Source organism: Phalangium opilio, unplaced genomic scaffold (genome assembly GCF_054372755.1).
Source record: "Phalangium opilio isolate 3A_F unplaced genomic scaffold, DU_Popi_V2 ptg000100l_1, whole genome shotgun sequence".
Lineage (NCBI taxonomy): Eukaryota > Metazoa > Arthropoda > Arachnida > Opiliones > Phalangiidae > Phalangium > Phalangium opilio.
Window position 1 is genome coordinate 3,411,173 of NW_028324203.1, and position 13,186 is coordinate 3,424,358.

The 13,186-nt window shown below is 37.8% G+C and overlaps 1 protein-coding gene across 1 annotated transcript; it reads right to left on the reverse strand.

Moving 5' to 3' along the window:
• Window positions 1-5,816: 5,816 nt before the first annotated feature.
• On the reverse strand, window positions 5,817-9,850 carry LOC149632469 (uncharacterized). Its single transcript, XM_089851129.1, has 6 exons — window positions 9,788-9,850; window positions 9,557-9,725; window positions 7,853-8,145; window positions 7,197-7,808; window positions 7,078-7,128; window positions 5,817-6,986 (listed from the first exon to the last, which is right to left on the reverse strand). The coding sequence occupies exons 1-6, from the start codon at window positions 9,848-9,850 to the stop codon at window positions 5,817-5,819; spliced, it is 2,358 nt and encodes a 785-aa protein (XP_089707255.1).
• Window positions 9,851-13,186: the final 3,336 nt, after the last annotated feature.

Here is a 13,186-nt window from a genome sequence, read left to right on the forward strand (position 1 = left end):
TTGGTTATTTTGAGTTTTCGAAGAGCTCTAGCATTATTATTATGTCCAATCACGATGGTCGAAACAAGTACTTCTGTAATTAACTAAAATTAACATACTTAGACTTAATTGTTTCTGATTAGACTAGCCGATCGCACACCCTGAATACTTAATTGTGAAATTAAGAGTATTCCGAAAAGTAACTTCGCTCTAGTTTTTCAGTTAGAGGTGGTTAAATATCACGAAAAACCCCATGTTAATCTCCATAGGAAAATTGGTAAAAGCATGTGAATTTTGCTTTAACGTTACAAAAGAGTATCAAGTCATATCTACAAGGGCCTACCGGCCCTGTAGAATTATTACACCTAGAAGCCGTAGGGAAGAAACTCTATTTATCGGGATGCCGTTGATGGTATAACTAGGGTTGTGCGAGCCTTGAATTTTTGGTTTCGGGTCAAGCCTCGAGTGTTCAAATTTTCTCACATATCGAGCCGAGTCTCGAGTAGTTGGAAAATTTGTTTCGAGTATTTATCGAGTAATTGGGAATTGGTTTTGCAGTATTTCAGCACTTTCTTTAATTTATCGCTCTAATAATAGACATTTAGTGTAATTTTGATCATCGACAACTACTTAAAACAATTCCCAGCCAGTTTTAGTCTTCTTCCCTTTAAATTTAACAAACTAATTCCTCATCAATATCTTCTTCTTAATGTCATTCCTCACCTTATAGGCCAGGACAGATAGGCCAAAAAAGGGCTTGACCTAGAACATTTGAACATAAAGATGAAAATTGGTACATGGGTTGTTTTTAACCCAAAAAAAATATACTAAAAGTCCCCTACTGTAGAGCTTTCGCCGCCATCTTGGAAAATGGCCGCCGGGAAATACAGCTACAATGTATTCTACGTTCTTCTTCAAAAATTATGAAAATTGGAACACATTATGATTGGAACCACATGAACATCATGGCAAAATTTTGCAGCTCTGTGTTCAATAGTTCGGTCGCCATATTGGAAAATGGCCGCCGTGAATGCTAGGTACAGTATTTATCACCATGTTGTTGGAAAATTATGAAAATTGATAGGTATTATAATCAGAGTTCTGTGAACCTCATAGTAAAATATTGAAGCCATTAGTCAGATAGTTTGGCCGCCATGTTGGAAAATGGCCGCCATCAATGTCATTTAGATACAGTATACGGTTGAAAAATTATGAAAATTGGTAATAACTATGTTGAAGACCGTCTAAACATGATATTTGAATATTGAAGACGTGCTACTGATAGTTTGGGCGCAATCTTCGAAAATGACTGCTTGAAATGCCAAATATATTACCGATATATAAATTTTTTCGATATTTTTTTATTGAGTAGGTGAGTTTCATGAACGTATTAAACGCCATAAAAATAACTATTTTCGAGTCTAAATTATCGACCCCTCTTCAAAAATGTTCGCTGGAATATTACTATCCTAAAATCTGGAAAAAAGAAAAGCAAAACCATATTACTCGGATTTTGGTTAGGAAAAATCATTTCATATGGGGTATATACATTCTAGTGTCGTTAAGGACTAGATTTAAGACACATTTTTAACATTACGTTCATATTTCTCTCCTTCCTGATGATTTTTTATTACGGCTCATACCTTGACAATGACCACACATTGTCCAGCAAGATAATCCTGATCGTCTACATTCACAGTTCTTTATACAAGATGTTCTGCAGACTGCAGGTACAAATAATGAGTGTTAAAAGTTCATCTGATGCCGGAAGGAGAATGGTGTGAATTGTTCTTCGACTTTCGCGATCGCGAACCAATCCCCACTGTTCGGGATTAAATCGTTTCCTAGCTATTGTTGGACTTGAAGATACGCTCGGAAAAAATGTAGTTTTGCGGCGTCGGTTGTTGGATGAAGCTTAGCGAGATCAAATGAGGACTTGACAGTATGTGTGGCAACGGTTCCATTGATTGATTATCTGTCACGTAAATTAAAGAAGTGTTCTCTTAACATTTTTAACTCAAAGGACTTGTCGTGGCGGAGTGGTCCCGAGTTCGGTGTGACGGTTCGGGAGTTCCTTGGGTTCGCCCTTGGTTCAGACCGTTCCTTGCCCCATTCCGTGAAGGTTTTGCCCGGCCTTTTCGCCGCCGCCAGGTGTTGCCTTGGCTCGCCCCCTCTATTGGCAACCCTCTAGGGGTCGCGGATACACTATTTGTTTGGGACGTTTGGCACTGTTGTGCTTGGAGAGAACTCACCCGTCCCCTGGAGTCTTCTGCTGCCTTAATCCATCCCTGTCACCGACCACCTCCTGACTGGGCTCGCCGCTGACGGTGTTCAGCTTCTGTCACCTGCTTAAATGGCGTTTGTCGGGCCCACTGGCCGATCCCGTGTGCCATGACGGCGGTTCCGCAGGTTCAATTTCGAATATGATTGGGAGGGGCGCTGATAAGGTCCCCTGCTAGGTGTAGCGCCTAATCAAGGGTTCTGACATGCAATTATTATGAAAAATCTTCAGGATGACGATGAATATAAATGAAATGTTAGAGATTTGTCTAAAATCTAATCTTAAACAACATTAGAATGTATAAACCCCATATTAAATCATATTCTCTAATCAACATGTCGAGAATAACAGCTTTGAATAACTTTTCTTTCTTTCCGAATTTAGGGCAATGATTTTCGTGTGGCCATTTTTAAAGATGGCGTCGATAATTTCAACTTCGAGATATCCATTTTTTGTGGTTTATTACGTTAATGAAAATCATCTATTCAAAATAGGAATTTCAAAAAGATTTACATATTTGAAATATATTTAGCATTTCCAGCAGCCATTTTCGAAGATGGCGCCCAAGCTAACTGTAGCACGTCTTCGATATTCAAGTATGATGTTAAGACGGTCTTCAACATAGTTATTAACAATTTTTATAATTTTTGAACCATATACAGTATCTAAATTATTTTGATGGCGGTCATTTTCCAACATGGCGGCCAAAATATCTGTTTAATGGCTTCAATATTTTACTGTGAGGTTCACACAGCTCTGATTATCATACCTATCAATTTTCATAATTTTCCAGCATCATGGTGAAATATACTGTACCTAGAATTCACGGCGGCCATTTTCCAATATGGCGGCCAAACTATTGAACACAGAGCTGTAGCATTTTGCCATGATGTTCATGAGGCTCCAATCATTATGTGTACCAATTTTCATAATTTTCGAAGAAGAACATGGAATACATTGTAGCTGTAATTCCCGGCAGCCATTTTCCAAGATGGCGGCGAAAGCTCGCGCTCTACAGCAGGGGACTTTTAGTATATTTTTTGTTGTATCAAAAACAACACATGTACCAATTTTCATCTTTATGTTCAAATGTTCTAGGTCAAACCCTAAAAGTCCTGGGCTATTAGTCACTAGTCATTGTTATACTTCGCGCAAAGTCCCAAACGAAAAGGTATGGTCCCATTTCTCCCAATTCTGTGTTTCCCAAAATACATTTTTATCCCAAACTTTCCGATTCCCAGTTCTCCCAATCTTATATTTCCCAATCGGAATTTTTATCCCAAACTATTCAATTCTCATTTCTCCCAATCGAATGGTTTCGCCTAATATTTTATGCCGCAAAGGGTTGCTTTCAAAACGTTAGGTTAGGTTAGGTTATTATGCTATTAATTAGCTGCCACTTTTTCCAAAACATTCTCCTACTAATTAGCTGCTACGTTTTCCAAAATATTCTCCTAATAGTTAGCTGCCACCATTTCCAAAACAATGGTTCCAATAATTATTTGCCACCTTTTCCAAAATATTCTTCTATTAATTAGTTGCCACCTTTTCCAAAATATTCTCCTATTAATTACTTGCCACCTTTTCCAAAATATTCTCCTATTATTTACTTGCCACCTTTTCCAAAATAATCTCCTATTATTTACTTGCCACCTTTTCCAAAATATTCTCCTATTAATTACTTGCCACCTTTTCCAAAATATTCTCCTATTAATTAGTTGCCACCTTTTCTAAAATACTCTCCTATTAATTTTTTGCCACCTTTTCCAAAATACTCTCCTATTAATTAGTTGCCACCTTTTCCAAAATATTCTCCTATTAATTAGTTGCCACCTTTTCCAAAATATTCTCCTATTAATTAGTTGGCACCTTTTCCAAAATATTCTCCTATTAATTAGTTAACTGCCACCTTTTCCAAAATATTCTCCTATTAATTATTTGCCACCTTTTCCTAAATATTCTCCTATTAATTACTTGCCACCTTTTCCAAAATAGTCTCCTATTATTTACTTGCCACCTTTTCCAAAATAATCTCCTATTATTTACTTGCCACCTTTTCCAAAATATTCTCCTATTAATTACTTGCCACCTTTTCCAAAATATTCTCCTATTAATTAGTTGCCACCTTTTCTAAAATACTCTCCTATTAATTTTTTGCCACCTTTTCCAAAATACTCTCCTATTAATTAGTTGCCACCTTTTCCAAAATATTCTCCTATTAATTAGTTGCCACCTTTTCCAAAATATTCTCCTATTAATTAGTTGCCACCTTTTCCAAAATATTCTCCTATTAATTAGTTAACTGCCACCTTTTCCAAAATATTCTCCTATTAATTATTTGCCACCTTTTCCTAAATATTCTCCTATTAATTAGCTGCCACCTGTTCCAAAACATTAAACAACGCCTGAATTTAATATTTTTCGGTTCATTTGATGTACCTTAATGCTTTTGGGGGGTTGCACATAAGTCAATTTGGCTTTGCAACCCTATCCCTCCAATGAATAAATAAATAAATAAATTCTCCTACTAATTAGCTGCCACCTTTTCCAAAATACTTTCCTAATAGTTAGCTGCCACCTTTTCCAAAATATTTTCCTAATAGTTAGCTGCCACCTTTTCCAAAACAATGGTTCCTTTAATTCGTTGCCACCTTTTCCAAAACAATGGTTCCTTTAATTCGTTGCCACCTTTTCCAAAATATTCTCATATTAAATAGTTGCCACCTTTTCCAAAATATTGTCCTATTAATTAGTTGCCACCTTTTTCTAAATATTCTCCTATTAATTAGCTGCCACCTTTTCCAAAACATTCTCCAACTAATTAGCTGCCACCTTTCCCAAAATATTCTCCTAATAGTTAGCTGCCACCTTTCCCAAAATATTCTCCTAATAGTTAGCTGCCACCTTTTCTTAAACATTCTTCTACTGAATATGTAAAACATATCATTGTTAATAAAACAAAAAATTCTCATTGAACTTATTAACATATGTTTTATGCTGAATTGGGACAAAAGAAATTGGGGGAAAAGACATAGTGTTGGATCAAATGGGATTGGGAGATATGGGAATTGGGAGAAACGGTTTGGGTTAAATGGGAGTAAATCAACGAAAATTACTAAGCTGAACTTAAAAAAATAATAATAAATTAATAAAATATAATTATAATAGTCAACGCTATTATTAACTGTATTTTATTACTTTTACTTCCACTATTGAACCAGCTATGAGCAACAACCATACTACATTACACTGCTATTATGATCTAAACTTCCCAATAAGCACTAAACTTGCGTCTGTTAAAAATAAGTGTGACTTCCTTGTAGATTTTTATAGCTACTACATCCCATTTTCAGAGTTAAAGGCCTTCCAAAAGCGGGTTCGAGTATTTATGGAGCCTTTTTTGATACTCGAAACTTGTTCGAGTCTCAGAAAATCTCTTATCGAGTATCGAGTCGAGTACTCGAATCTTATCGAGTACTCGCGCAGCACTAGGTATAACTAGCGTGAGGAAGACTAACCCTACGACTCAAAATGATGTAGTTACACTTCGTAACGTTCAGATGAATGTTATTTTCGATACCCCACTGGAAAAGGGAGTCAATGTCCTTCTGGAGTGTGATGACATCATCACTAGAACAGCGTATCGATATATCGAAGAGTTGCCACTTAGGGAAGATGGAAGATCGGCGACGAAGATGTTGAAGAGCAGGGGGCCGAGTATGGAACCTTGGGGCACCCCAGAACGCACCAGACGGTACGTAGAAAACTCCCCTCGGTACACGACACGCTGATATCGTTTCGTCAGAAAGTCTCCAAGCCACAGTTGTTCTTTAACTTGAGATACCGGAAATTGCCAATTTAATAACCAGGCGTTTGTGGCAAACACTGTCGAAGGCTTTAGACCAGTCGAATGAGACAACATGGACGTCTGGTGGTGATACGATTGCAAGAACTGGGTAGTACAAGATCGTTGGCGTCTAAACCCAAATTGAGACGGGGGGAATACAGAAGTGTCTTCGCAGAACTGACTAAGTTGTTCGGATAATATCCGTTCTGTCAGTTTCCCGACAACACTGGTGAGTGAAATTGGTCTATAATTTTTCACATTGGTTCTACTGCCATTTCCCTTAAAAACTGGAACAACATTGGCCAGCTTAAAACCATCGGGCAGTCTAGATAAGGCCAAAGATCGGTTGAAGAGGAGAACCAATGGGTGAACGATAGCTGGGGACATGAGCTTGATTAGTCTTGGAGTCACTCCATCTGGGCCACATGCGGAACCAATCTTCAGGCTGTTGATTGCACGAAGAACGTCTGACTGATCTATTGTTTCTAGTAAAAATTCTGGGCCAGACGGTGGATTTAATGGGAGGGTCAGAACTGGGTCCGGAATACTGAAGCTGTCGTAGAAGAAGTCGCTGAATAGGTCAGCGATGGAAGCAGAGTCTGATACCGGACCACTAGGCGCATCGAAGGAAGAGGGCGGAGGTAGCCGTGATTTCGCTCGAACGAAACTCCAAAATCTCTTCGGGAAAGAAACAAGGGACCCATGAAGATTATTGACATACGTGTCATACGCCATTCTCGTGTTGCGTCGTAATAGGTTACTGAACCGTCTAAACTTGTTCCAGTCGGCATCTCTGTTGGACTTCTTAGCTTTCTTGTAAAGATAGCTCTTAACGTGGCTTTGGTGTACAATTTCACCCGTAGTCCAAGGACAGCGTGTCTTCCCTCGGAATATTGTCACGAACACAGGCCCAAAAAAAATTAAGCCATAGCTCCCAAGTCTCATTTATATCTTCAAAGGAGAAACATACGTCCCACGGTGCATAGCGTACAGTATCGCAAAGGTCATCCACGTTAAGAATCTTGTAATTCAAAACAGTCCGTTTGAAACTTTTTTGAATAATTTGGGCAAGTCAAATAGGCCGCACACAGCTTGATGATCGCAACGCGGCAAATTGTCGCACACGGTAGTTTCTGGCATATATCGGAGATCGTTAACAAAGACAAGGTCAAGGAAGTTATTACCCCTCGTCGGTTCAGCAACAGTTTGTTGGTATCCTAAACCAAGAATAGTCTCCACGAAAGTACGCTCATCTGCCCCAACTGGGTCTGGATTCGTCCAATTGACATGAAAGTTGAAATCGCCCATTATCGAGAAAATGTGATGGAACGGAAGGGTTCCGTGTAGATAGCCAAGTAATTCGCATAAGGAGTCGGTATACGCAGAAGTAGATGTAGGTGGGCGATAAACGCAGCCAATCACAGCTTTGCGACCACCAGAATAAAATGAGGCAAAGGCAACTTCTAGAGGTACCCCATCCGCACAAGTGAGAAATTCGTCCGGAATTTCAATAGGCATAGGATTAAGATCGTCGCGTATGGCGAGAAGAACACCAACGGCGCGTGTAGGGCGATCACACCGAAATAAAACGTGATCGGATGCAAAGATCTCAGAGTCTAGAACCGAATTGTCCAACCATGTTTTGGTGAGGGCGTATATAGTGCTAAAAGCGAGAAGTCCCGTAACTTGTTCCGAATGCTTCTGAGATTTGACAAGAAATATGATACTTTGCTCGGTCTCGTTGCTGTCTCCTTGACTGACGAGAAAACATCGTCGAGTTCCGTATCGGTAACAGTGAAGAACGAATCACTAAACGCAGGTAAAGAGCAAGTAGGGCAAAGGTAAGGTTCATCCGAGGACCCTAAGCGTTGGTACTCGGCTTTCGTCATACGGAGACATTTGGCATGGAACCATCTAAGGCAGCTGGGAGATTCGCAAAATATGGCCATTTGATTCTTCCTAACCGTTTTCTGACAGTGACCGCAAGGAAGCCTGGTGTTGATAGCCGGCCCCGGATTAGTCTCAACCAGTAGCGTCGCTAGGGTTTGAAATTTGGGGGGGGGGCTAAATCAGGGCAAACTATTTTAAAGTTATTATAAGAACTTAATATAAACAAGATGGCCCAAGGGCTGGGACTTAATAGTAGCCACATCGTTATCTATTTAATTAGCACATAAATAAAATGAAAAAAATTCAAAGACCCTAAACAAAAAATCAGAAGTGTCCGACCCCACAGTGGTAGCGTGTCTTACTGCTGCGCCAGCCAGCCGGGTTCAATTCCCGGGTGCGGTGCGAAAATGGTTTAATTAAAATAAAATCTCTAACTGAGCTCAGCTACCACTTTGGGGTTGAGGTACTATGGAGTTCCATTTAAGCTAAAATCTGACGATAACGAAAGCGACAACCCCGGCCACTACTACTACGGCTTGGGTCAAACTAAGAGCCTATCGTATGCTACGATGTGGCTAAAAAATGGGTTCTTTGGAAAATGTGTAGACCTTTAAAACTATCCGCAAATTTGTGTCAACGTGAAATTATTCGTATTTTAAGATGTACATCCTTTTATTGATAAAGATTATGAAGGATTTTCACTCGTTTTAGGTTTATTTTTAGTTTTGGTTAGCTTTTAGTCCACACAATTAGGACTCCCTTCGAAAGAACATTTACTTGTCTCCATCTGTTTTTTTTTCTTCAAAATTTTACTGTTTGATTTCGAAAATTTTTTATATATTGCTACAGAATTTTAGGTTGCTAACAGCAATTTTTTGGTAGGGTTTACGAATTATTTTGGGGGGCTAAGTTTGGAATTTGGGGGGCTATAGCCCCCCAAAAAAGGCCTAGCGACGCCACTGGTCTCAACATCACCACAAACTCGTAACCCAACAAATCGGATGGCAATGAATGAAGTGGTCACAGGCCAATAATAGATAGAAATCCAGGACGGGACTTGTGTAAATTTAGGACCGATAGGTACTTGGTACTCGTCTTGCTTGATGAGTACACCAACACACTGCAGCCTACTGCAAATCAAAACAACGTGGAGAACGAAGAGAAACGCGAAAAGTCGTAATAAATAATAAATGCTCTAAAAAAATAAACCTAGTACTGGAATATGGCGCCTCTAAGCCCCAGGCCAAAATAGGGGGCCGCATTTCCACAATCCAGACCACTCGGCTAATTTTGTAGAAAAAACTGTCGAAAATTAAGTAAATTGAGAAATTTTGCGCTAAGCCTAACATAAAAATCAAAAACAGCATAATTTAAAAACGGGCGCGAGCGAAAAACATGCGACCACGCGTCACGAAATCTAAACTCATAGGAGTATATAGGGGAACTCAATTTGCGGATGGTAGGATTTTTCCCCGTCGTCTGCAACAGAAGCCAAGTAGAAAATATCATCGTCGACGTCGAGTGATAGCTCGGAATCCAAAATTTCAGACGGGCCTGACTCTGTAGTAGAATCGGATAGTTTAGACTCAGTTGAATCTTTCGAAACTCGTTAATCAAGTGAGGAAAATTCAAATTCGGATAATGATGGTCAGGAAGAATTTGGTAATCATCCTTACCAATTTGAGCCCTTTCTTCCCGAAGAGCCTGCTGAGGAAGGGGAAAACTTGCCTGTGATGGAAGTTGATCACCCCGGACTTCATAACAATGACTGGTAGTTAATTTCAATTTACATTTTTAGTAAACTGATCAATAAGATTCAATATTGCTAAGTTTATGTTGTTGTTATTCGACATGTTGAACAGTCAGACAGTTTTGATACAGTTCTCTTTTCTTAGGTGCAACTGTAGTTTTTTTTCGTGATGCCAACAGTAGAAGAGAGTTTTTGCTGCAGAGATGAGCCTCCAAATGAAAGACTAATTGACGAAATTGGCCCCGTAATAGAAACGGACACATTCAATGATATATTGAGACCAAATAATTTCAATATCCTATATGATGAATTTAGAAAGAATAACTTTGTGCCTGCTGAAGATGAGATTAATCCGTACGTTTAACCCCAAAAGTTGAGATGCAAAACTTCTATATTACTAAATCATGAATGTGGAAGTTAAAGTGATAAATATTAATTATAATGATTTTCTTTTTGTGTTATAGGACCTATAGATACTTAATTTATCGCTTGCATATACGTTGGATATACAGAGTTTTGGGTAGGAGAGTAAGTCGCCCAATCCCGAGTTGCGCGATAAATAGAATAAGGAGACAATATCCATCAGATGTATATCAAGGTTATACTGAACTTGGTCCAGTTTAAGAAAATAATGCACGAAATAGTATTTTCGTAAAAACCTGTTTTAAATACAACAATATAAAACCAATTTTTATGCATTATTTATTTTGATGAAAAAAGCGATTACTAATGGGAAAAACGACGTGCTACTTTGAAACCTTAAATTGCTTCTTTTTCTGGGTAAACATATTGCTCTGATAATGGCCTTGGTACAGGAAATTGATTCGCTGGGGTTGCATTCTAAGCTTCTTCATAATGATACTTCTCTCCAGTAGCTTCTCAAATACTCTAGAGGGCTGGTAGGCCCTTCTAGATAAGATCCCACACCCTACCGTAATGTTAAATGAAAATTCACACTTTTTCGCCGATTTTCCCATAGATATAACATGGGGGTTTTTGGTGCTCCTGCACATCGAATCATTTAAAAACTAAAGCGAAGTTACGTTTCGGAATACTTTCAAATTAACAAGTAACTATTCAAGGTGTGCCTTTTTCAAGTTTCATCAAAATTTATTAAGTCTAAGTATGTTAATTTAATTAGAAATGTAAGTACCTCAAAAGATTATGCTACAGCAGACGACGCTAATTGTTCATTACTCTACAGTAGACCACGCTAATTTGCCATTTCACTGCCTTGAAACTTTAACTTGATATTTTTCTATAAATATAACACTATATTTATTAAAAATTTCTCTGGCGGGTCTAATTTTCGTTCAATTATGTGTCTCGGTTGAAATTCTATACTTAAGATACCTTTTTACTTTATAATTTAGATGTTAGTTTCGACCAAGGCTTAAGTTGCCTTGCTTAGGCCATGGATTTATAATAGAAGCTTACGCTTCATGGATATTTCACTGTAGCCTTCAGTAAGGCATTTTGATTTTAAACACATTTATGTCATAAAAATTCGCGCGGGTGGGGACTGGGGGGGCTGATGACGTAGAAATTGAGGCAAACTTTTTCTTTCGGCGCGCGTGCGCGCGCGCTTTTCAAAAAATAATTTCGCGCGCGCTATTCAAAATTAGAACTCGATCACGTGAAAAACTTCAACCCTCCTCTGAATTTGCCTCAAATTCTAAGTCACAAACGCGCGTGCCAGGCTGGTACTATTTCAGACGAGGAATAAATGTTGTGCGCGTTTTCGGGGTGAGCGAAATATCCATGAAGCGTAAGCTTCTATTATAAATCCATGCTTAGGCAGACTATTGAGTAAGTCTATGCAATGGGTGATTGTAAATGCATGGAAGAAGGGTGTAAAAGCTTGAAGGATAGATGGATCAGTGTTGGAAATAAGGATATTTTTAAAACTGGACCTGTGGCCTAGGTATTTTAATTTAAGTAACTGGCCACGGTGCCACTCACTGTAAACGTGCAAGGGTAAGCACGCAATGTCATGGATAATTGCAATCGTAAAGTTGACTGTAAAAGATACGGCTTTGATAGTTTAAAAATCGTGACAGGAGGTTGGTTTTGAAGTTGACTATAAAGCTCGGGTTCTAAAACGAATTGTGAGCCGTATCTTATAAGAATTAGTAGAAGTGTAGAACCATTTTTAACCTCGTCCTAGAAGTGAAAAATTTCGCATTTCAGGCAAGAAATTGTTATATAATAGATTAATACAAATGCAGACTGAAGGAACAGATATTATATAAAATGGACTTGGTTTGCCCAAGCCTAAAAAACAAAACGATAAGAGTTTTTTCCAGTTGACTGAAGCGCGGATATTTTATTTTCTATATAATTTTAAAGACAATCCGTATTTTACTACTCTATAGAATTTAATTCAATCACCTGATTTTACGGCTAATGGTTTAGTTTCCTATAAATTAATTGAAATAAAAAATTACTTATCTCAGATTTTTCAACAACAATTCCATTTTCCTGAAACATTTTATCATGAAATTTTTTTCGTTTAATGGAGAACGTTACTTTAATTTTCAAATAATACTATCATTAATAATGTATTATATGCGGTCTTTTCGAATACAAAAGGGGGCTGTTATCACCTTTCTTATATTTGATAAAGGTGTTCGTTTGTTCATTAAGCACAGTCACAATTATTGAACTGTGTATATCCGTACTTTTGGGGAAGATTTTAGAAGTGTTGGTTGAGTTGCTATTGAGTTGACAACATTATGAAAACTTGATGTGTTTAAAACCTTTCGAAAGGAAAATTCTCGGAAATTAAAAAAGAAAGAGTCAATTTGATAAAATTTACACGATGTCCCTCAAAATAATAAATGCATGATTAAATGTTTCAGGAAAATGGAATTGTTGTTGAAAAATCTGAGATAAGTATTTTTTTATTTCAATTAATTTATAGGAAACTAAACCATTAGCAGTAAAATCAGGTGATTGAATTAAATTCTAAAGAGTAGTAAAATACGGATTGTCTTTAAAATTCAATAGAAAAAAAAATAATATCCGCGCTTCAGAGAACTGGAAAAACTCTTATCGTTTTGTTTTTAAGGCTTGGGCAAACCAAGTCCTTTCTATATAATATCTGTTCCTTCAGCCTTGATTTGTATTAATCTATTATAAAAATAATAATATGCTTGTCAAACTTCATTAATTCGATGTTCCAGTAAGATGTTCGTGAGCATATTGGCTCAATCCAAGTGCCTCTCACTGTTTTATGGGAAAGATTAAAATTTTAAATCATTTGGCAGGGGAGTGGTAAATTAATTCACAATTGGTAGGCAGGTTGTAAATTAATTCACCATAGATAGGCGGGTGGTAACTTATTTCATATAAAAAGGCGGTTGGTGACTCAATTAAGTTTAGTTGACATTTTTGTATAGATTTAAAAAAAAGTTATTTCTAACCCACGCGCACATTT